General features: G+C 53.2%; 9 protein-coding genes across 9 annotated transcripts; 5 read left to right on the forward strand and 4 right to left on the reverse strand.

The window, feature by feature from the left end:
• The first annotated feature begins 79 nt into the window (after window positions 1–79).
• Window positions 80–2,036, forward strand: BD324DRAFT_639946 (formaldehyde dehydrogenase). Its single transcript, XM_022017301.1, has 14 exons — window positions 80–201; window positions 263–299; window positions 350–422; window positions 478–495; window positions 560–705; window positions 752–805; window positions 857–936; window positions 977–1,124; window positions 1,190–1,330; window positions 1,381–1,487; window positions 1,526–1,626; window positions 1,667–1,752; window positions 1,793–1,881; window positions 1,922–2,036. The coding sequence occupies exons 1-14, from the start codon at window positions 184–186 to the stop codon at window positions 1,982–1,984; spliced, it is 1,161 nt and encodes a 386-aa protein (XP_021867729.1). The 5' UTR covers window positions 80–183; the 3' UTR covers window positions 1,985–2,036.
• Window positions 2,037–2,189: 153 nt separating this feature from the next.
• On the reverse strand, window positions 2,190–2,869 carry BD324DRAFT_654187 (hypothetical protein; the record flags this gene model as incomplete). Its single annotated transcript, XM_022018765.1, has 2 exons — window positions 2,190–2,442; window positions 2,502–2,869. The coding sequence occupies 2 exons, from the start codon at window positions 2,867–2,869 to the stop codon at window positions 2,190–2,192; spliced, it is 621 nt and encodes a 206-aa protein (XP_021867730.1).
• A 560-nt stretch (window positions 2,870–3,429) lies between these two features.
• On the reverse strand, window positions 3,430–6,877 carry BD324DRAFT_639956 (hypothetical protein). Its single transcript, XM_022017302.1, has 10 exons — window positions 6,488–6,877; window positions 6,277–6,432; window positions 5,867–6,236; window positions 5,724–5,829; window positions 5,569–5,683; window positions 5,454–5,533; window positions 4,561–5,411; window positions 4,380–4,519; window positions 4,264–4,343; window positions 3,430–4,229 (listed from the first exon to the last, which is right to left on the reverse strand). Exons 1-10 carry the CDS (start codon window positions 6,494–6,496, stop codon window positions 3,500–3,502), a joined length of 2,637 nt encoding a protein of 878 aa, XP_021867731.1. The 5' UTR covers window positions 6,497–6,877; the 3' UTR covers window positions 3,430–3,499.
• A 60-nt stretch (window positions 6,878–6,937) lies between these two features.
• Window positions 6,938–7,947, forward strand: BD324DRAFT_639957 (hypothetical protein). The gene has a single exon (XM_022017303.1). It carries the CDS (start codon window positions 7,143–7,145, stop codon window positions 7,773–7,775), a length of 633 nt encoding a protein of 210 aa, XP_021867732.1. The 5' UTR covers window positions 6,938–7,142; the 3' UTR covers window positions 7,776–7,947.
• A 3,359-nt stretch (window positions 7,948–11,306) lies between these two features.
• On the reverse strand, window positions 11,307–13,008 carry BD324DRAFT_639962 (hypothetical protein). Its single transcript, XM_022017304.1, has 7 exons — window positions 12,854–13,008; window positions 12,668–12,806; window positions 12,168–12,503; window positions 11,901–12,050; window positions 11,635–11,803; window positions 11,423–11,519; window positions 11,307–11,369 (listed from the first exon to the last, which is right to left on the reverse strand). The coding sequence occupies exons 2-5, from the start codon at window positions 12,685–12,687 to the stop codon at window positions 11,758–11,760; spliced, it is 552 nt and encodes a 183-aa protein (XP_021867733.1). The 5' UTR covers window positions 12,688–12,806; window positions 12,854–13,008; the 3' UTR covers window positions 11,307–11,369; window positions 11,423–11,519; window positions 11,635–11,757.
• Window positions 13,009–13,806: 798 nt separating this feature from the next.
• BD324DRAFT_639967 (hypothetical protein) lies at window positions 13,807–15,271 on the forward strand. The gene is made up of 4 exons (XM_022017305.1): window positions 13,807–13,865; window positions 13,923–14,094; window positions 14,137–14,238; window positions 14,718–15,271. Exons 1-4 carry the CDS (start codon window positions 13,816–13,818, stop codon window positions 14,967–14,969), a joined length of 576 nt encoding a protein of 191 aa, XP_021867734.1. The 5' UTR covers window positions 13,807–13,815; the 3' UTR covers window positions 14,970–15,271.
• An 80-nt stretch (window positions 15,272–15,351) lies between these two features.
• Window positions 15,352–17,853, forward strand: BD324DRAFT_283869 (Aft1 HRA domain-domain-containing protein). The gene is made up of 5 exons (XM_022012373.1): window positions 15,352–15,432; window positions 15,487–15,857; window positions 15,902–16,000; window positions 16,057–17,256; window positions 17,361–17,853. The coding sequence occupies exons 2-5, from the start codon at window positions 15,803–15,805 to the stop codon at window positions 17,561–17,563; spliced, it is 1,557 nt and encodes a 518-aa protein (XP_021867735.1). The 5' UTR covers window positions 15,352–15,432; window positions 15,487–15,802; the 3' UTR covers window positions 17,564–17,853.
• A 105-nt stretch (window positions 17,854–17,958) lies between these two features.
• BD324DRAFT_585192 (hypothetical protein) lies at window positions 17,959–18,459 on the reverse strand (the record flags this gene model as incomplete). Its single annotated transcript, XM_022013725.1, has 3 exons — window positions 17,959–18,006; window positions 18,204–18,264; window positions 18,365–18,459. Coding segments are annotated over 3 exons (204 nt in total), but the record flags the coding sequence as incomplete, so codon positions are not given.
• Window positions 18,460–19,266: 807 nt separating this feature from the next.
• BD324DRAFT_639989 (hypothetical protein) lies at window positions 19,267–20,351 on the forward strand. Its single transcript, XM_022017306.1, has 2 exons — window positions 19,267–19,994; window positions 20,062–20,351. The coding sequence occupies exons 1-2, from the start codon at window positions 19,401–19,403 to the stop codon at window positions 20,197–20,199; spliced, it is 732 nt and encodes a 243-aa protein (XP_021867737.1). The 5' UTR covers window positions 19,267–19,400; the 3' UTR covers window positions 20,200–20,351.
• Window positions 20,352–21,571: the final 1,220 nt, after the last annotated feature.

A 21,571-nucleotide genomic window follows, 5' to 3' on the forward strand; every position in this document is an offset into this window, starting at 1 on the left:
GTATGAATGGACCTCCTTACAGATTGCGGCAAAAGTGAAGACCTCCACTTCGCGGGTCATGATGATGACATCCCCTACCTTGTACATCTCCATCATAAAGTCTTTCGCCAAGTGCGTATCGACCTTTCTAGTCAGAAGCACCTCTTAAGCAGTGAACAGTCAGCTTCATCCTCCTCAAGCATCATGTCGACCGAGGGCAAGGTGAGCAGCAAGCCGAATCAAGATCCCTACGTCATCCCCTTGTTGACGCTCGATATCCCAGACGATCACTTGTAAAGCAGCCGTAGCATGGGAGGCAGGTGAGCGAGAGACCAGAGGTCTGTACCCAGGTCTATCTGAGCTGCGCCAGGTAAACCTCTCTCCATCGAAGAGGTCGAAGTCGCTCCTCCCAAGGACGATGAGGTCAGAATCAAGGTCTTGTAGTGAGTATCTATCTGAAAGAGCCATGAAATCAGTTGCTGACCATGTGAATCGCAGCACTGGTATCTGCCATACGTGAGATTCATACATCTCTAATCTACGAGCTTTTATCGCTGACACCCGCTTTCTCCCTCCTCAGAGACGCCTACACACTCTCCGGCAAGGATCCTGAGGGCGCTTTCCCTATCATCTTAGGACACGAAGGCGGAGGAATTGTTGAGTCTGTAGGCAAGGGCGTGGACAATGTCAAAGTCGGAGATCATGTCATTCCTCTGTATACTGCAGGTGGGTGCGGAGATACCGATCCATGCTCCCGCTGACAGCTATCAAGAGTGTAAAGAATGCAAGTTTTGTAAATCCGGCAAGACCAACCTGTGTGGTCGAGGTGAGCAGACTAGCCGGCGTCGTCGAGGATCCTCTCTGAACAGGTACACAGTCCGAACGACTCAAGGCAAAGGCTTGCTACCCGACGGCACAACGAGGTTCAAGTGCAAGGGCAAGGATATCCTAAGCTTTGTGAGTGTTACACATATCCGTCGAGCTGACCTGTTATCAGATGGGCTGCTCGACCTTTTCTCAATACACTGTCGTCTCGAAATTCTCCGTCGTCACCATCACCGACAAGGCGCCGTTGGAAAAGGCTTGTCTATTGGGATGTGGAATCACCACGGGGTACGGGGCCCTGACCAAGACACCCGGGATCGGTGAGTGGACATACTGAGCTTCGCGCGCGCGCGCTGGAGTGTTTCTGACGCTTTCTCGCCCGCAGACAATTCTACCGTCGCTGTATTTGGAATCGGCTGTGTTGGTCTCTCCATCCTCCAAGGCGCGAGAGCCAAAAACTGCTCGAGAATCATTGCGATCGATACCAATCCGAAGAAGGAGGAATGGGCCAAGAAGTTTGGCGCAAGTGAGTCGGCTCTCGGTCCTTGATCACGTCTAGGTTTTGACCGTCCTCAGCCGACTTTGTCAACCCTAAAGATCTGCCCAAGGACAAGACCATCGTCGAGTACCTGATCGAAATGACGGACGGAGGTCTGGACTTTACGTACGATGCCACTGGAAACGTGAATTGTCTTTCGGATGGGCTTCAGCTGACCTCCAGGTCGACGTCATGCGATCCGCTCTGGAGGCCTGTCACAAAGGCTGGGGAGTGTCGACGATTATCGGAGTTGCTCCAGCCGGCGCTGAGATTGCTACCCGACCGTGAGAATCACAGTTCATCCCTCGACTGACCCTATGGCAGTTTCCAGCTCGTCACTGGTCGAGTGTGGCGAGGATCAGCGTTCGGAGGTGTCAAAGGCCGAACAGAGATGCCAGGGATCGTAGAGGGTAAGTTGGAGGACCATCCTTCGTGTGCTTAAAGGCCCAGACTACCTCAATGGAACGCTATGGGTGGACGAATTCGTCACTCACACTCAGTCCCTGGAGGACATCAACAAGGGCTTTGATGATATGCACGTGAGTCGACTCGGCTGGGATAAGGGCTGAGCGGTCACAGGCCGGAGATTGTATTCGATGTGTGGTCAACATGGGCTTCCCAAAAGAGGACCAAAAGGAGTAATCAGTCTTGTTCAGTTCATGCATCGTACAGTCAATGAAGAGGGAAACTAGAATCTTCATCTTACGAGTCCGAGCAGTGCCTGCTCTGCGGAGTATCTATCACTTTCATACAACCTAATCATTTACATCGTGACTCGTCATCGCGTTCGGATGTGCGATCGACTTCACAGCATCATCTTGGGTGCTACCCGATGCACATTCTCCACCTACAACGCCCCCATAGTTCCAGCAACCAAGGACACGACCGTGAACACGATTGTGGCTCCTACCACTGGGATGGCACCTCTTGCCGCCGCACCTGAATCTGGCATCGTCGCTATGTCAGCCTTATCGAGAGGTCCACCAGGTCCATCCGCCGAATAGTAAGGCGGAATGATGGCTGAAGGAAGCGATCCAGCTTGAAAGTTTGTGGTGTGTGGTCCAGGGATCTGCGTTGAGCTCGGTACGGTCGACGGTGCACTAGGACGAGAATCGTCAGGATCAAACATGATCGCAGTTTAGGCCGATTGATCACTTACGCGGTCGTCGCTTGGTCCGAAGTCTCCTGGTCTCCCGACCCCGTGGTCACCTCGTTGCCATCTGGATCACTATTCGCGAGGTCGAAACTGAAGTATTTGGACCCCGTCTCAGGATCCAAGGCGTTAAGGTAAGGTATAGCCTTTGAAGCAGGCATCAATGTATTGGGTTCCGGCTGAGGTTGACGCTCAAGTCCAGCTTGGTGTGTTGACTCGCTATCTAGACGTCGAGGTTCGGAAAAGACCCGCCTGTGAATTTTGGGGATGATCACATTGTTTCTCCCCGTCCCCAAGGCGGCGTCCGGTAAGCCAGGTTGAGGGTAGGCAGCGACAAGGGTGAGGAGTCCAATAAGCGACAGGGAGAGCAGCATGATGAAATCTGAAAGTCAAGTTGATGGCGTGAGTGGGTTTGGAGGAGGGAAGGTCGACCGAGCGACGTCGAAGACTTGCTTCGTGGATTTCTGGCCTGTACAACAGGGCTCTGGGGCGATGTGAAGAACTCTGAAACTAGTGAACATCCATTCGTCTTATAACATTAGCCAGACCAACATCAACATGGCCAAGTATGACGCTTATTCACTTGGCATGAAATGAGCTTTGTTCAATGACTCTTGCATGCTGGGTGTCAGGTGATAGATCACATCCACTCGATTTACCCATGTTGACTCTTGGAATCGATAGCGCCAAGGTAAGAGGTCCGACCTTGTCTGTTGCTGTGCCGCTTCTGCTGTGGCCCCCAGCTTCAGTACCTCTGCATTTAGTATCGGTCTACACCGGTCGACCAGTGCTTGCATTAGGCATAGCCCTGACACGAAGAAAGAAGCCTTAGAGACAAATAAAAGAATGGTTCAAACTGAGGCTAGCAATTCTTATCCGCTGTTTGGTTCCAAAGTAAGTAAGAAAAAAGTATCCAGTCCACTCGTCATGTTGGCGATGACATACAGCTGTGCATCGTTGATGCATGCATAGCCCTGGTCTGGACTGGATCCGAGTGTACAACACTACACCAATCCCTTATTATCCCCATCGACCAGACCCAACCAGCCGAATGGATCCGCTTCTTGCTCTGCATACCCAGCCTGTTCCAAGAATCGATTAAGATCATCTCCACCAGGTGTGCCTATCATGCCATTCGAGACCAATCCCAAATTCTCGCTCATCCCAAAGGGGATCTGCTCCAGACCTGTCGACGGTAAGATCGGTCGGGGTTGATAGTCCAGGTCGACCCAACGTCTGACATCCGGTGTGAGTCCGCTTGAACCGCTGTGTGTGACGCCGGTTGTGGCATTGGATGGGTGGAGGCTTGGGACAGCTTGAACACCCGGATGTTGAGGCAGCACGGGCATATTTGAAGATGGTCCCGATGGTCCCATCCCTGGACCTCGATTGGGGCTGTAGAATGGCTGACTTGCCAGACCCGCCGAGCCGAGGGACTCGTGGGGTGAGGTCGAATTCACCTGTCCAGAATGGCTCAGAGACTTGCGTAACGAGTCTTCGAAATCGGGCGGTAGAGCATAGTCTTCCGGCCCAAACACGTTGCCCGTCTCGAGACCATCTGGGTCGGGAGAGGCTGTGCGTGAGGGATTCGCAGTGAGAGAGCCGAGGTCAAGAAGAGCTTCGGCAGCTTGTGATGTGCCGAGAGAGTGGCGTGATTGTCGAGCTTGTTCCACTCGATGCCATTTAAAGAAGCGAAAGTCGAATTCAGAGTCAGTCTGACCGGTCGTTGGGTGCCTGATGTCAGTGACGTATGTTGGGCCGAACTCACAATTTACATGCCTGCCAGTCGGCATGGATGAGTATGTCTCCGAATCCGCATCGAGCGAGTCTCCGGCAAGCCTCGACACGCTGACAGTCAGCAAAAAAGGGCACAGTCTTGCTCACCAGATACCTCATCATGAGATCGATAGGTGACAATCTCCGCATCAACTCCAGCAATGGCAAGAGTGCTCGCGCGAATCGAGGATGTTTCGGCTGAATGGTGGGGTCGAAACGCAGCAATCTCAGAGGGTCAAATAGAAGTACTGTGAGAGGTCAGCTTCATCTACATAGAATGAACCCCCACCTTCGAGCGATGTATACGCCTGTACGGCGACAAATGGATCACAATTCACTCCCAGCCTCACGGCGTCCGACACGATTCCCGCGACACCAAAAGCGTGCTTCATCCTCTCTTGCATGAGCGACTGTGTCGACTCGGGAGGATCAGGCGAGCGCGATGCGACGTTGAGTTTGGCCCAGAGCAACATGAGGAAGCAGTTGTGTCGCATCATGTGGAGCAGGATGAACATGGTCCGGCGCTCGGCGTGGACGAACAGGGCGTCCTCGGAATAGGCCAGATCAGGTGGTAAATCGTTGATGACCGCGCGGAGATCGCGTTCAAGCATGCCCAGTGAGCTATACATCTGTTGCGGCGTTGCCAGAGAGTATTTGAGCAACGAGTTGAAGTGGAGGATACGTCGACGCATGGCAGCCGTGCGGATAATGTTGGCGCCAATGCCAAAGTTGGAGGTGGCGCTTCCCGGAACAGCGTTCTGAGGCATGGCAGGCGCACCGATGCTCATGGTCGATGAAGCGGGTGTAATATTTCCATTCGCACTTCCACCGCGTTCGACTGGCGACTCCCATGGCATATGAACCGAATGGCTCCTGGCTGAAGGGTGCTTTTCGAGTGGCATGGTCACGACATCGACGCCGCGTAAGAAGCTCGCCTCGTCGGCGGGGAGTTGAAGGTGGAAACCGGTCTCTGTGACTGTGTGTATGCCGTGTCGACCTGCATCCGCCATGGTGTCGAGGTAAAAGACTGACCAAGCCAGTCGCCGGAGGGCTTCGGGTTTGAGCAATGGGTTGAGCTTGATGGCGTGAGGCTGTGGATAGGTCTCATCGAACGTGTGAAGAGAGAGGAATTGCATGATTCTGTTTGGGGAGGAGTCAGATGGGTTCATCGTAGATGCTCACCTGACGGCATTTCCCCACATCATCCAACTAGCGTAAAAGTTGCCTCGTGCATGATCGTATTCCCTCGCAAGGAGCACGCACTGCGGGATCAGCAGAGGTCTTTGATACGACTCACCATCAATTCAATCGCCCCAAACCCTTCGTACAGCTGATCGCGGAGCACCGGAAAGACCTCTTCGTAAATGAGATCCGCGCGACGAAGCGTCGCCGTGGTGTTGTCTCCGGCAAATCTGGTCGTGAGCACACACGAGTTCGCGGGAGAAATCTCACCGTAGGGCCAAGGCCACCATCAATTTTGTCAGATTCATGGGCGCCTTGCCACGTTCCAGGAGGCGGAAGAAGCTCGGCTCGTGGATGAAGGCGAGGAAGCCGAATTCTGCAAGTCAGCGAAACGTGACACCCTTGCGCCTCACGGTGCACAGTCCCGAAATACCCTCGGACCAACATATGCAACTCCGCCTTGTTTGCCATGAGCGACTCAAAGGGTGACCGATGCAACGATGGGAGCTTCCGAGGACGAGGATTCGGTGATATGATCTCGTTCCTACCTCCGGTCTTTGGCGAAACAGCTTCATCTCTCGGGCGGCTCCTTGGCGAGAGTGAGACATCTCCCATATCATACGTCGACCCATTATCCACCGACTCGTCCGAGTCCGAGTCGTCGCGATCATGCTTGACCGTCCTTGGTCGTCGAGTCTTGGACGGCTGCCATTCGCACTGAAGTCCGAGTCGTTTGCACCGTGAACAGATCCGATCATCCCCTTCGGCGGCGGAGCATCGTCTCTGGCGGATCAGCACCTGGGATCGGTCATCAGGAACCCACCTTCAACGTTCTGCAACTCGTACACGCTGCTCTACTCCTCCTCCGCGCTAGCGTCGAATTGATGTCGACTTTTGCGGCCGCTCCGGGATCATAGACACAGTCGAATCCCCGTTTGACACATTGTCCGCAGGCCGGGTGAACCTCGTCGCATTTGATCTGCAAGAGTGTCAAAAACACGTCCTATGGGCTTTACGATTCATCTGCGACCCCCCTTGTTCATCTGCCACTATTGCCAGCCCCTGCTCACACACCCCATGACATGGATGCGGGGCGGCGATTCGATGGACCCCACGGCGGATACTCGATACGGGGGCGAGGGCCTCTCTCAAAGGGCCGTCTCACTCACCCGTCTTGCTCGACACAATCCACATCCGTTCTTAGACCTCTTCTCCTTGTCTGGTCTCTGTGTATCAGACATCGAGGCGCTCGTCTCGTTGCTATGGGTCACGGATAGAGACGCTACTGGAGACGGGGGCGGGTAGACGATACGATTTCTTAATGAGGCATGGCGAGAAAATGGGCGGAAGCAATTTGTTTAGGGGTAAGTGGCGGAATGTGGTGGCCGAGCGCATGTTCAGTGGCAGACCAAGGTCCGTACACGCCAGCCGTGACACTGGTGGACACAAGTATGTAGAGATTATCTGTTGTAAGCGAGTTTGGTGCATGTCTCTCTATCTACTCCTGACATATTGCTTGATGGCCAATCTCATTTTCCCGACCTTTCATAGACTCTTTGTGCCATCACCCCGGGCTGACTGATTGGCACATGGATGCAGCTAATCAAGGGAGAGATTCGGCTTCGATGTTCTTTCCCTCGCTCAACACAAGACTATATATAACCAGGACAATCGAGTGGCTATACGTTCATGTCCAACACATACATTCCCCTCTCTCGCTCTCTCTCTGACGACACAAATTCCACGAGAAATACAACTATGTCAAAGCAAAGTTCGTCCACTACTCGAAGCGGCATTGCCGGCTCGAACGTCTCAAAGCCATCAGAGATATTCTTCCCCTTGGCCAAGTACGTCTTTGAGCACCCCGAGCTTCAGAACATGGCGAGTATCCAGCGAGGGGTCGACTGCTTGATGAAGCTCTTGGACAAAGACCCTTCTACGAGGGACTTCTTCGCCAGAACAGATCTCACGGGACAACCTGTGCCAGCTCTGCTCGATTCCGTTCGGGAGGCAGGAAAGCGTTTCCGAACGACTACACGCTACACTCATGGCGATACCCTGCTCGGCATGGATTACATCCTGATGGAGACCGATGATGATGGATCGTTGCAAAGTGGCGGCATGGGCTGCAGATTCAGCGCTTCGACGCGAGACGGTCAAACGGTGTACTCTGACCCTGTCGGAGTGGAATGTGATGAAGGCTATTGGCAGAAGTCTCGAGAGATGGCTTCTTATTACAAAAAGGTGGACGACCAGCTCAATCCTGGCCAAAGCACGCCCGCGACGGGACATTTCAAGGTACTTTCGCGGTTAAGAAACTAGTGCGGCGTTGTGAAAGGGCCTCACGAGTTTGGCGGGAGCCCGACAAACACCTAAGTTTCTTTTTCCTTCTCCCATGCAGCATTTTGCCGTATCTGCCTCAGAACAGTTCTATTATGCATTCCCCCCTCATAACGAAACGGCGATGCACGGATGAATGTGACTCCATTGTTACAGTTACAGGAAAGAAATGCATCGATCTCGCTAGACCTGCAGTACCTCTATATACGATCCTGGCTCGGTCGAAAGGTCCATGCTTATGGACATTGGTGCTTATTGTTTCCAGACCTTGCCAAGACCATCCTCGGCCGGGACAGAGTTTCTTATCCGTCCCTCGTAACACTCCCTCTCGAGATAGATGCTTTTACCGCTAGATACTGCTTCCCTTCGTTGTGGCAGATGCTATGCCGTCCCAACTGTGTATAGTACTCGAACCTTCGATCCACTCGATCTCTAAGTCTTCTAGATCCATCCGGGAACTGTTCCCATTGCCATTCGAGCCTTCCGGAGGTGTCATCTGGCCTCATTGTCGATGCAGGTCGTATAGAGTAGTCCAATATCAATGGAAGTCGACGATGTATAGATCCGCCACAATCGTTCATATTCGGTGATATATATAACGCCGATCGATCGTTCTTGGCGCTTGACGACGGTCTTGCTACCGTCATCCTCGACCTTTCTTCATCTTTCTTTCGATCGTGAGCTCGCTTTTGATCCCTCTCACGCTCCTCAGCATAGAACCGACGCTCCAGGTCTCTTCTACGCTCTTCTGTGACCGTTTTGGTACCTCCAGCGTCTTCAGAGACCGATTTTGGTGGGTGGCGACGTCGTGCACGGTCGTTCTTCCGTCTCATCACCATACCAGCCATATACACCTCTCTAGACCCTTCTCCATTGACTTTTCTGGCCTCAGGAGGTCTCCTGAGTCCTATCCCCTTCACATTTGCAAGATGGCGAGGTGTAGGTAGTGGTTTGGTGAGCATGTCTGCCAGTTGGTGGTCTGTACTGACGTATCCAAGGTAAATGGTCCCGATGTCCACCAGTTCTCGAAGCATATGGTGCTTTACATCGATATGCTTTGTCCTCTGGTGAGTCGAAGGCTTGTTCGCAAGTGATATTGACCCCATATTGTCACACCATAGAGACGTCGCTCCCTTCGATGGTCGATTCAACTCTGCCATGGTCGATCGGAGCCATTTCGCTTCTCTAGCAGCTTCCGATGCTGCAATATACTCCGCTTTGACCGTCGATGTGGACACCGTGGCTTGTCGCTTACTAGACCATATCACTGGTGAGTTATTGATCTTGAATACGTATCCGGTGGTCGATCGTCGAGTGTCCTGACAACCTGCATAGTCCGAATCGACCCAGCCCTCAAGATCCTCGGTTTCTCCTCCCAGCTCTATACCGACAGTTCTAGTCGTGGCTAGGTAAGCGATTACCTTCATCGCCAGTTCCCAATGCTTCTCGGTTGGTGCTGATAGATACCTCGCTAGGTATGACGAAGCGAACGATGTGTCTGGTCTTGTACTTGACGACAGCCATTGAAGACATCCAATGACTTCCTGGTATGGTGTGAGTGGATCCATCACTGTTTCCTTATCACTCTTGTCCTTCTCCACTGGCAACGGTGTCTGTCGTGATCGCTTGCCACCGGGAAATCTATCGATGATATCGTCGATGTATCCTGGTTGGCTCAACCATATTTTCCTTTGCCTTCGGTCGCGAGTGACTTTCATCCCTAGGATCGTGCTGACTTCCCCTAGCTTGGTGATAGTCCATTCTTTTCCGATCTCGTCCATCGCTTTGTCTGCAACTCCGTTTCCCTTTGCTGCGACCACGAAATCGTCCACATACACCAACACGATCACTGGTGATGCTCCCTCTCGAATGTACACACCCCAATCCGGATTGAGCCTTATATATCCGAGTATTTCAAGCCTTTTCTTCACCTCTTGCCACCAATTATGAGCTGACTGTTTCAGTCCATACAGTGGTCGAAGCATTCGAAGCTCGGCACCAGGTACCTCGAACTCCACGCCCTTCGGCTTTCTCATATATATCTCTTCGGTGATGTGTCCATTGAGGTAAGCTGTCTCCACATCCCCTTGGACTAAGTCCATGTCCTCGCTTGCGGCCAAAGCCAATATGATCCTGAGTGATGCTAACCTTCCCACCGGTGCAAAAGTGTTCTCGAAGTCGACACCTGGTACCTGTGTAAAGCCCTGGGCTACCAGCCTTGCTTTATACTTGGTTGGTTTTCCATTGGCGTCCCTTTTCAGCTTGAACACCCATTTACAGCCTATGGCCTTTCGTCCTTGGGGTATGACTTCCTCTCTCCAGGTCCCCTTCTTCCTTAGTGAGTCCAATTCAGCATCCATTGCGGCTTTCCACTGACTCCAATCAGGTCTTCTTTGGGCTTCTATCACTGATAGGGGATCTCGTTCGACACCATCACTCATGGTCGCCATTGCCATCTCGGATGATATCATGGCAGTCCTTTGACTTCGAAGTGACCTTGGCTCATTGACATCCACAACTATATCCTCGAATACCCTCTTCTCTGGTATATGCTCGTATGTCCAAGATGGTTTGACTTTGTACTTATTGTCCACAGATCCCTCTTTGTCCTCAAGTTCAGGGGTCTCGATCGGGATATCGATTGGACTTTCTATCACACCTTGGCTCGCCGGCTCACATGGTTCGATAGGCCTTCTGATATCTTGTTTGGCCTTTGGGACCTGGACTATCGTCATACCGTCCCGACTGCTCTTAACATCCCGTGAGCGTACCAGTTCTGCTGAGTGATCCAGTCTGACGATCCATCCACTAGACCAGTGTTCCTGACCTAGCAGGACGCCCGATGCTCCCTTGTCGACATCGAAAGTCGATCTAGGTCTTGCACCTCTGGCTCCCTTCGGTATTTGGACGAAGCACCTTTCACCAAAACATCTGATGGTGTCGATCCCTTCTCTTCGACCTGTCAACCTAGTCCATGCTGGTATGCCATCCCTTCCGTTGGTCTTCATCAAGACAACTCCGGCATACCTCGAGGCATACGACCAGTGATCGTGAGGAAGGTTCGAGTCCATCAGCATGCAGGACACCATGTCCTTTATGGTGCGTATGGTTCTTTCGGCCGCTCCATTGAGTTCCTGAGTGTACCTTGGACTGACATATCTCTGTATTCCAGAAGCTTCGTAGTATTCTTTGGCTCGATCACTCTCGAACTCTGGAGCTCCATCGGATCGAATAACCCTCACTCGAACACCAAGTTGTTTTTCGACTTTGGCTACTATACCAATGATAGCGTCCATGACATCCTTTCGACTGGGTATTGGTATAGGGAACACCAGCTTCGACCATCGTTCGATACAGACGAGCAAGTATTCCATACCGTCCACGGATCGGTCGAGGGGTCCGGCCACATCCACATCGATAGCGACACCCTCGATATCACCGATCAGTAATGGACTCGATCCCGGCTTAGGATTTCGAATGATCTTCTTTGTCATGCAGACTTTACAGTCTGTCATCTTAAAGCCGTCTTTCTCTAGGGCCTTTATGTCATATCGAAGCTTCCCTTCTTTCCCCAATGTGAGCAATTTGCCGATCCCTATATGTCCAAGTCGCTTATGCTCTTCCTCTAGGGGTGATACTTCGACCGTGGCCATAGCGTATGGTGATGTAATGACGATCGATGGTGACATCCTTCCCAAGGTTGTGGTCCATAGAGATCCAGTCTTGGTGAGTGGTATACTGTTCCCTTGTCGATCGATCGTTCCTCCAACCTTAGTCAGGTTGGTTGTCCATCCGTGCTTTATGAGTCTTGACATTGACAGTAGGCTGACCCTTGCTCCAGGTATATGATATACCTCTCGCAACACCAGCTTTCGTCCTTTGTCCATCCTTACTTCAATGTCACCGACCTCACAAGCTCGCATTGATCCTCCTCTATTGGCTAGGCCAAACTCGATCGGAGCAATTAACTTCCTGATATCTTTGAGAAGGGCTCGGTGTGGTGTAAGATGGTGAGTTGCTCCACTATCCAATATCCATTGGGTGTCCACCCTTTCCCCTTCTATCACTATGTCATCCGTCAATAGACATGCTGAGTGGTCCGCCCAGGGATTATGCTCCAGATCGTCACTGGTCCATGGTATCACTTCGTCGGGCCAGTCCATCGGCTCGTCATTGGACAAGTCGGCCCAATGTAATACTGGATCATCTGCAATGGTGATCATGGCCCAAGCATCCTCAATGTCATTAAGCGATGTGGTGAGTAACCCTGTGGCGATCTCTCCTACACCCTTGTCTTTGGACTCATTCTTCCTATCATATCCTTGCTTGGGTGGCTTCGGACAGTCTCTCTTTAAGTGTCCTGACTCTCCACAGTTATAACATCGAGCCTTCGAAACGTCAAAGCCGCTTCGCTTCCCCTTTGGTCCCTGTATTCCCTTCGAGTTCGCTTCTCGACCTTTTCCATACTTCGGTCGATCATTCTTCGTCTTGGGGTTGTCACCGGGTACACCTTGCGTCATCAAAGCATAACCTCCTCGTCGATCTCGATGGACCGGTCTAGCCCTTCGTCTTGCACTCTCTGCATTGTACTTGGACAATACCCAGGCCCATGATCGATCCTCCGGAAGTCGTTGGTTGATCTCGGAGATAACTGGACGGAATGACTCCGCTAGGAAGGTCTCAGTAAAGGTCGCGGCCCTCTCTAAGTCTGTGAGTTCCATTCCGACCAGCTTTGCTTCCATGACAACCCTTGAGAAGGCTTCCACATGCTTTGCCATCTCTTCGGAGGTAGCATCGTTCCTGAGGTCGAACGAATAGAGCTTCTTCTTGATCATCCTTTGGTTCTCCACAATACTGAGCTGATGTATCCCCAGACAGTATATCCACATGTCATGTGCCGAATACAGATCCTCAATGTCCAATTGGATAGCCATGGATACAGATCCCTTCAATATGGCCTGTGCTTTGTTCTCTCTAGCACGCCACTGGATCCATTCCCTTCTCTGATCTGAAGTAAGAGGCTGATCTGCTTGTCCTTGTGTACGCTGATGGGGCTCCAGGGACAATGCTCGATTGGGTTGCTGTACTCTGGTTCGCCTCGGGAGGCCTGGTAACAGCCCGTCTTGCCCTGTGGATCTTGTCCTCGTCATCCCTATGGTCGACGGTGTCGGGTATCCCCTTTGGGGTACTACCCCTGATGGAGGTCTGGACCCGGGTGGGTCACTCTCACCCGTTCCTAGGTCGGCCGAGCGGTCGGCCGAGCTCTCCGCTATGACATTTCCTTCCCTTCCACCATGCACCGTCGCTGACGATGGTGCAGAACTTGGAGATGTCTCCCAACCTTCTACACCCCTCACAGGCTCCACGTCCTTTCCTTCCACAGTATTCCAACAGTCACTCAGCTGGAATTGGATAGTTACTGCCGATCTCCATGCGGCAAAGGTCTGTGGCTCATGTGTGAGCTTCGGGATGTCCTCAAGGTTGATTCTCGACATTGTGAGTTCTCTTTTCTGCTTGGTGGTAAAGTTCGACTGTTAATCTGTTACAGTTACAGGAAAGAAATGCATCGATCTCGCTAGACCTGCAGTACCTCTATATACGATCCTGGCTCGGTCGAAAGGTCCATGCTTATGGACATTGGTGCTTATTGTTTCCAGACCTTGCCAAGACCATCCTCGGCCGGGACAGAGCTTCTTATCCGTCCCTCGTAACATCCATGTTCATCCATTAATCGGCGTGTGTCTTGAGTGCTGCCAATGTCTCCTGGTCACCAAAACATTCTGCGCAGACTACTGAGCCTTCTCCTTTCTGTACTAGACTCGGGACGGAAAATGATGTACAGAGATTTAGAGGAAGGCCTAGGCTGCTCTTCGGGCCCATTAGATGGCGCGACGCCATCTGATCGTGTAAAGTATAAGCAGTGTGCCACATTCATCTCCGCCACATCGGTTGCCCACACATCCCCATCCATCCGAAGTTATATTCGGGCCTGACCTGGTCATTTCTCGGCTCTACACCTATCATGAACAGAAGTGTCCGGGCGACATGGACGTTTCGTGATATAGCATCGGGGTATGTGACTGATCATATTCAAGGCTGCGTTCGAGCTCAGCGCCGATCATTATGCAGCTCGGCTTCACGATTCGGCCCGGCGCCGGCCAGCCTGCTCGCGTTGAAATCGCTTGATACGGAGGAAGATTCGACCCTGGCGAGAGAATGGGTCAAGGGTTTCACTGTGGAAGATATCCCAAAGTCTAGCTACACGGCTACTTATTCGAGGTCCAGTGGACCGGGCGGACAGGTAAATAGACGATCAGAGTGTTCGCTGATAGGCACTCTGTAGCATGTGAATACGACCGACTCTAAGGCGACGGTGAGGATGCCGATACATCGAGCTTTGGGAGTATGGCTACCGAGGTATATGACGAAAGGGTTAATAGAGTCGGTGAGTGAGAGATACGTGGCTGAGGGGAGGATAGTGTTCTCGCCAGGCTCGTGCCCGCCCAGGACATGAGCCCACCTCCCACCCCAGAGCCCCCGAGCAGGCTCGTGCCCGCCCAGGACATGAGCCCACCTCCCACCCCAGAGCCCCCGAGCAGGCTCGTGCCAGCCCAGGACATGAGCCCACCTCCCACCCCAGAGCCCCCGAGCAGGCTCGTGCCCTCCCAGGATGGTTTGCCCGCCTCCCACCCCATCACCCCATCACCTTACCTCGCCCTCTGGGCTCGGCGAGAGACTACGCCCACCCCCCACCCCATCACCTTGCCTCGCCCTCTGGGCTCGGCATAAAACTACGCCCACCCCATCACCCCATCACCTTACCTCGCCCTCTGGGCTCGGCGAGAGACTACGCCCACCCCCCACCCCATCACCTTGCCTCGCCCTTTGGGCTCGGCATACCACTCGCTCACTCTCCCCCCTTAGTCCCACTTCACCCACTCCTCCCAATCCCTCCTCTTCTCCGCCTCCCTCCACCGCTCTGCCCCTGCCAACCTCACGCTCGTACTCTCCATCCTCCATGCCCACCTCGTCTCCGTCGCCTCCTCCCCTATCCGTGGCGAGACCTCTAGTGCGCAACGTCAACGTGTGGATCGACTCAAGGCCCGTGATCGATTGAAACGATATGAAGCCAAGGAGAGACAGAAGCGTGACAAGAGCTGGCGTCGAGGCGAGTAGTGCCACACTGCCACATGAGCTTCGGCGTTATGGATCATCACCACAAGTAGTAATTATGCCACGTGTCGGAGATATATTTCACACTACGTCATTTGAAAATAAATAAAAACACACAGAGCGAAAGAAAAAAAACTTTTACGGGGGAATAAAACTTTCCCCCTCGCATCATCATCATCATCATCATCATCATCGTCATCGACACAAACCTCGTTCAGACCACCCTGGCTGGCACGTTCAAAGAACTGGGAAGGGTGGGGAACCAAATAATCCAAACAGCAGCAGCAGCAGCAGCAGCAGCAGCATCAGAAGGGTGGTGTGTCTGTATGTGGAGAGAGAGACTGATCAATCACTGAGAGAGGAGGGGCACACAGCGACAGAGTCAGGCGTAGTACAAGGACACACAGAGAGAAAGAGCTCCATCCCCTCCTTTGGAGACGATCAAAATAGTCGGCTGCTTTTCGACGTGAGTTGGGTCGCGTCCAATGTCTGGCCCCCATCCCTCGAAACTATATCATAGCTGACCACTGTGTACCCTCATCCACACCCTTTCACCATCCGGCTCGCTGCGTTCGCCACCTCGCACCTCACCGCGTCACCTCTCCTCACTGCTTATAAATCGGGGGAATCCAAAAAAAATATCATCCTCGACCAGTCCGACCTCGACACTCGTTGCCAACCCATCCTGACCATCCTATCCAAATCCTCATCGAACGAAGCCCCTCCGCCAGCGACACATCCCCAATTCCTGTGCATATACCACTGCGCACGTACCATCCCCTACCCTTTTCGGTCACCTCCGACCCATTTTAGGACCCTAGCTTCGATCACTTAATATGACAGCGGTGGCAGCGGCTCCAGCGGGTCTCCCGAGAGGACCGACACCGAATCGTGAGTTTCTGGACACATGGATCAAGCTGATAAACGTCTCTTAGCTCCTCGACCGTCCTCCTCGTCGTCACGCAATTCGAATCGCGAAACGAGAGAAAAATCATCCATACCAAAACCAGAGCCGCCCCCACACGAGGAGGAAGGTGAGTAGTACCTTTCCATCCAACTCCCAGGCTGACCCTCTCTCTCTCTCTCTCAGCGGACCATCCGCAAAGACCTCCCATTCGCCCTCAAGTATCCAAATTCGACCTCGAAGTCAACCCGTTCGAACAATCCTTCGCGGGTCGATCCTCTCACAGTTCCGCCACTTCAAGTCACACCACACCGCCACGAGGTACCGATGCCACCAGTATCAAACACAATGCTCTTCCTCCCCTTTCAGCCTTGACCAGTCCAGCTGCTGCGAATGCCACGCAGTTTCCATGGCTGGCGAATCAGTCCCTGCGGACTGGACCTCTGAGTCCAGCCATGTTGACGGGACCTCAGAACGCCAACGGGTCGACTCAAGCCAATGGCACAGGTAGCAAGCCAGAGGGTGGACAAACAGAGGGCGGCGCGTTTGATGGGTCAACATTTAGGACAGGTTTCACACCGGGCACGGGAAGTGGATTCACACCTGGATACTCGTCACTTGTCGGCAACAACTTTGCCAGTTCCCTCCCCATGCCCAGTCCGAACACTGCCGCTTTCCTCAATATGGTGACAAATGAGACGCCGACGGGAGAAGGTGGCGAGGGCGGCGGGGCGAATGGGGAGCGTTCCAACGCTTCTCAACCCAATGGACAGCCCTCTGGTGGTCCGCCAAATGCCATCCCACCGCATATGCAACAACAACACGGCCTGTCTCATCTTCAATCGGAGATGCCACAGGAAACAATCACTCCGAACACCCTTTCCGCCCTGACTGGCGTCTTCAACGACATGTCCCGGCAGCAGCAGCAACAACAACAACAGCAGCAGCAAGGTGGTCCACCTCAGTCCAACGGACACATGTTTTACCCACCGATGCAGCATCCCGTGCCTCATGTGGATTACGCTCAACAATCCGCCAATGCCGCTAGTCAAGCTGCCAATGGACTCTTCCTTCTTTCTCAAGCACATCAAGAGTTGTCAAAGAGGGAAGAAGAGGGTCGGTCTTCATCACCCGACGCACCTCAACCTCGGACCGCCAAAGCCAATGGACAAGCAGGGACGAAGCGGAAATCAGAGCCTGCGGCGGCGCCTGTGAAACCTCCGAAAAAGGGACGAAAGGCTAGTCAAGCGCCTCCAAAGATTGAAAGTACGAGTCCAATGAGCATGGGTGATCTAGACGAGGATCAAGAGGCGAGAGAGGCGAGGTTGGGAAGACCAGAGACGGAGGAGGAGAAGAGGAAGAACTTTTTGGAGAGAAACAGGCAAGGTGAGTCAACACGGAGGCATCGAGCGCAGCGGGCGACGTCCTGTCAAGCACCGAGCTCGTCTTACCCTGTTCGTCGCCCACAGCCGCTGACCCTCTTCTCTCAGCCGCGCTCAAATGCCGACAACGCAAAAAGGCCTGGCTGCAGGAACTCCAAACCAAGGTCGAGCAACTGACCATGGAGAACGAACGACTTCAACAGACCATCGGAGGCCTACACGATGAAGTCGGACGCTTGAGTTCGGTCTTGATGCAGCACAGGGACTGTGGGCTGGGCATACCGACGGGATACGGACGGCCAATCAGGTAGCGAGCAGTGCGACAGCGGTGACACTAGACTCAACGCCTGACCCCACTCATCCCGCCTTCAAAAAATGTCACATACACGACAGTTGATCTCTCTGCACACAAGCACACGCGCATATGTATTCACCAATGGCAGACTGTCGACCCGTTTCTCCCCTCGGATGTTTAGGTATTATTAACAACTCTCTCTGTCTCTCTCTCTCTCCCGTCTCACTTCTTGTCATTGGGCGTGGATAGTATTGCACTAGTCCACACACGCACGAACGCACACAACCCTCATGTAGCGATTGGTAGTGAGATTCCGAATATGCAGCATAGTATCGGGTCACAGCGTGAGGGTGCGCCGGGGGGAGGGGCAGGTCGTCATTTTGTCGTGATGCATGATGCGGGGCATGAGTGTTATATGATTCGTACTGCGAATGCTAGGCAAACGAGGATGATTGTGTCCTGGGGCGGATTGTCAGCGTGGCAAGCTCACGAGCGAGCGGAGTACGAGAGCGTGGGCCGGATGTGAGCGAATTCGAGGATCAAGCCAAGCCGAAGATGAGCGAGATTTTCGATGGGATCCAGTGGGGGGTTTTAGATGGAGCTCGTCTTTCTGCTGGGTCCCCCCCAGTGGGAAGAGTTTGCTTCGATCGACTCACATTACTGTACATTTCCTGGACCACGACGTCTGTATCTTCCCAATGACAAGACATGTCCGCTCTGGAACAAGAGGCGTCAGTTGGAGAGGTTGACGGGCACCTCGAGGAATGCTGATCGATGGTCATGTCGCTCGCTCGCTCGCTCGCTAGCGCTCACTCACCTCCCTGCTTGCCCCAAATTCTCAGACAACGTCACTGTCACGATGTATTTGAATCCTTTGGGCTCCAGTTCGATCATTCGCGATTTGACTTTCTGGAAAAGAGGAGGGAGGGGGAGCGTGTGAGCAAAGTGATGAGGGGCCTTTGAAGTAGATAATGAAGGCAGAACCTGGGCTTGCAGGTGGACAAGGATAGTACGCTCACCTCGGATATCTCTTTGGAATACGAAGCCATCCTTGGTTTATCATTTGGGTCCCATGATGCGCCTGGCAGAAGAAGTCAGGAAGAGCGTGGGGTGGTTAGTGCTGGATGAGATCCAGAACCGATGTACCTGTCAATGTTTTGCTGAGGATCTGAGAAGGGACGACATTTCAATATCGGGACTTGACATCCGAAAGGGTCAGTACTCACCGTGCGCATACTTGGGCGTAGTAGATCCGAGGGGAACCTACAAATAGGGGTCAGAGGCGGGGGCATCAACGATGGTCGATGAATACGCCTGAGGTAGATCGAGGAATGCGAAGAGAGTCGAGCTCTCAGGCTCAAGTTCCAGCTCGTAGTTCGGACCGCGCCAAAGCTGTCACTTGCTCCCTGGCTCACATCCCGTGCATTGCCCACTCACTTTTGCCTTAATGGCGATGACGCCCCAGAACCCGATCTCGTATCGACATGTGGGGACAAGGCCCCGTTCCGCCGAACGCTCATGCCGCGGGGCGGCGGCGCGAAGTGTGGAACGGGCGAGGCGATTCAAGTAAGGGGTGAGGTCGAGTTGGCGGAATGAGCGACGTCCTTGGAGAGGCTCAGAGTAGCTTGTACTGCGGAAGAACACTGCGCTCGTGGATGATGATAGAGACGAAAGTAGAAGAGATAGTAGAGCAACGACAAATGGCATTTCACCCATCCGGCTATTCGAATTTCCTCGTCGTCCTCGACGTCGTCGCGTCCGTTCAATAGTGCATCCTTCTTTCTTGATCACCTTCTTGTACGTTGACCACTAGGGGTTCCAGCATCGGATGACGGCAGCCTGATCCGATCCCAATGACCTCTTGGCTCCGATACACCGAGAATCATACGAGTCAAAGCAAACGCAAATCAACCTTATCTGATCGAAATCTTCAGCACCAGTCCCCTCACAGTCTCTCTCCTCCGAGTCTTCCGCACTCTCCACACGTCCAAACGCCGTACCTGGACCCGTGGCTGGCAAGCGTACCTGACCATCTGACAGAAGTCGTCTTTGCTCAGTCTACTCCCCTCCCTTGTTCCTGGACACCTGGACGTCCTCAGTATCCGCCTGAGATCCTATCGCCAACGCCTCGACGATATATCATGGACCAACTCAACCCTCTAGGGAACAGCTGGAGGTCCGACGAGTATTCGCTCAAGGGGAAAGAGAAGGAAGAAAGGTGGAATATGGTCCCATCGATGAGGCAGACGCATTCGGGGCTTCCTGATGATTCAACGCGTTTGGAGCCCTCGACCGGTCCATGGGACGCTCCGAAGCGGGCATTCACTCATGACAAAGCGCACGGCTCAAGTGGATCTCGAGGGCCTGGAAGTATTCGGATAGGACCTCTGCCGAGCGCGATTCTGGCCTCCATCATGGACACCAGCGCGGGTCGAGACAAAGTCTTGGTGAGTGAATCTCCAGGACGTTGCACAGGAAAAAGGATGCCTCGATTGATCCCATGTCGATCTCTAGAAAACCATTCAGTATACGCTCAAAACGTACCTCTATCTCTTGTCCCTGATCGCTAGAGTCAGACCACTGTCGATATGGTTCAAAGCGAATTCAAAGCGGATGAAGATAGCCACGGGATCGTTATCGTTGACGCGGTGAGTTGGCGAACGGGGGAGTCCCGTTTGTCAGCGGCGTGATGCGGAGCGGACGCTGATGCCTGGTGTCGCTTGTGCAAAAAATCTGAACTCGTGGCCCCTCCTCGTTCTGTCGCTACGCTCTATGGCCCGTTGCCCCCCCCCCCCCCCCCCCCCGGCGGCCCAACAGCAAATGTCTCCTCCTCCTCAACCCCCTTCGACCTCTTACCCACCTTCTATCCCCCGAACCTACCTCAGCAACCACTCTCCTGCGGCACCTCATCGACTTGACAGGCGCCCTAGCAGACGACGTATACTGTCTCTCGCTCTTGGGTATATTGTCTCGCCGTAGAGGACGGTTCGCAGAACGCTGGGCCAAGTGGGTCGATCCACCACAACAACTATATGCCCAGCTGACATTACCCCTCTCTCACTCACTAGCCGCTTCTGGCTCCTCAAGACTATACTCGGCTTGTGGAAACTTCATACACTGACTATACCCCATCTGTCTCGTCGATTGCCTCTAGTCCCGCCGCTGGTTCATCCGGATCAACCGCACGAGGAAGAGACCACGGACAAGGCGTTAGCCACCGCCCAATGGATGAATCACAAACTCGTGGCGGATCTCGCGTTCGTCTGTGAGTGGTAGAGCGACATCATTACGAAGGTCGTGTGTCTGACGAGAGTCTCTCTCTCCAGCATACGAAGTGTTCCACCTGTCTTGGGCTAAAGAACCTGTTCAATGTATCACTGGATTGATTTCGGGTGTGATAAGGTACAGTACGATTCTGAACGCGAGATCAATCGCTCATGGTCCTCGCAGTACAGCTCTCCTCTATGATCAAGAGTATGATGCTAGTCTTGGCAAGGGGTAGCGCTCCCTGATGCATCACATTAAGACATTCGCCTCTCTCCCTTCTTGCTCTTCGCCTTTTTCGATCACTTGCTCGCCTGGGTCTCTGCATCGCTCTCAGGCTTCGTCTCTGCCTCAGCCTCGGATAAGGCAAGGCGAGCAGATCTCAAGACTTTTTCCGTGGCCAATGTGACATTTCGCAGAGCAGGCATCGTGGACGGGTTCAAAGGATCGTTCGGAACCGCGTCGATCGAGTTCATAAGGTCAAACATCTCATGCACCATATCTTCCAACAAGCCAGTGATACGGGACTTGCCAGTGGCGTTGGTTTCGGTATACCCGGAGCTTTGTGAATCTTTCGAGTGCGGTTCAGTCATGTTGTGATTCGTGTGCCGGGTTGTGGGATTTTGCGCCCAAAATCAGTGACTCCCACTGCTTAAATCCCCCAGGAAGTGTTACGCTCATTCAGGATGATTGAAATTGTCCTGTAACAGCAATCAATTAAGGATCCCAAAGGATCCAAAGTGGTCAAGATTTTCGTCAA

Source organism: Kockovaella imperatae (genome assembly GCF_002102565.1).
Source record: "Kockovaella imperatae strain NRRL Y-17943 chromosome Unknown BD324scaffold_22, whole genome shotgun sequence".
In the NCBI taxonomy this organism is placed as follows: domain Eukaryota; kingdom Fungi; phylum Basidiomycota; class Tremellomycetes; order Tremellales; family Cuniculitremaceae; genus Kockovaella; species Kockovaella imperatae.

Coding starts and splice junctions, on each gene's coding strand:
- BD324DRAFT_639946 (XM_022017301.1), top strand. Junction 706..751: donor CATTCCTCTGTATACTGCAG/GTGGGTGCGGAG, acceptor ACAGCTATCAAG/AGTGTAAAGAATGCAAGTTT. Junction 1,753..1,792: donor GATGCCAGGGATCGTAGAGG/GTAAGTTGGAGG, acceptor TTAAAGGCCCAG/ACTACCTCAATGGAACGCTA.
- BD324DRAFT_639956 (XM_022017302.1), bottom strand. Junction 6,237..6,276: donor CGAGTTGCAGAACGTTGAAG/GTGGGTTCCTGA, acceptor CTGATCCGCCAG/AGACGATGCTCCGCCGCCGA. Junction 4,230..4,263: donor GACTGGCAGGCATGTAAATT/GTGAGTTCGGCC, acceptor CACTGACATCAG/GCACCCAACGACCGGTCAGA.
- BD324DRAFT_639957 (XM_022017303.1), top strand. CDS start 7,143: ATGTCCAACACATACATTCCCCTCTCTCGCTCTCTCTCTGACGACACA.
- BD324DRAFT_639962 (XM_022017304.1), bottom strand. CDS start 12,687: ATGACATGTGGATATACTGT. Junction 12,504..12,667: donor ATGACATGTGGATATACTGT/CTGGGGATACAT, acceptor AATGGAACTCAC/AGACTTAGAGAGGGCCGCGA. Junction 11,804..11,900: donor GACGATCTGGAGCATAATCC/CTGGGCGGACCA, acceptor GGAGCAACTCAC/CATCTTACACCACACCGAGC.
- BD324DRAFT_639967 (XM_022017305.1), top strand. CDS start 13,816: ATGAACAGAAGTGTCCGGGCGACATGGACGTTTCGTGATATAGCATCG. Junction 13,866..13,922: donor TTTCGTGATATAGCATCGGG/GTATGTGACTGA, acceptor ATCATTATGCAG/CTCGGCTTCACGATTCGGCC. Junction 14,239..14,717: donor CGAAAGGGTTAATAGAGTCG/GTGAGTGAGAGA, acceptor CTCCCCCCTTAG/TCCCACTTCACCCACTCCTC.
- BD324DRAFT_283869 (XM_022012373.1), top strand. CDS start 15,803: ATGACAGCGGTGGCAGCGGCTCCAGCGGGTCTCCCGAGAGGACCGACA. Junction 15,858..15,901: donor GAGAGGACCGACACCGAATC/GTGAGTTTCTGG, acceptor AACGTCTCTTAG/CTCCTCGACCGTCCTCCTCG. Junction 17,257..17,360: donor TTTGGAGAGAAACAGGCAAG/GTGAGTCAACAC, acceptor CTCTTCTCTCAG/CCGCGCTCAAATGCCGACAA.
- BD324DRAFT_639989 (XM_022017306.1), top strand. CDS start 19,401: ATGACCTCTTGGCTCCGATACACCGAGAATCATACGAGTCAAAGCAAA. Junction 19,995..20,061: donor CGGGTCGAGACAAAGTCTTG/GTGAGTGAATCT, acceptor GTCGATCTCTAG/AAAACCATTCAGTATACGCT.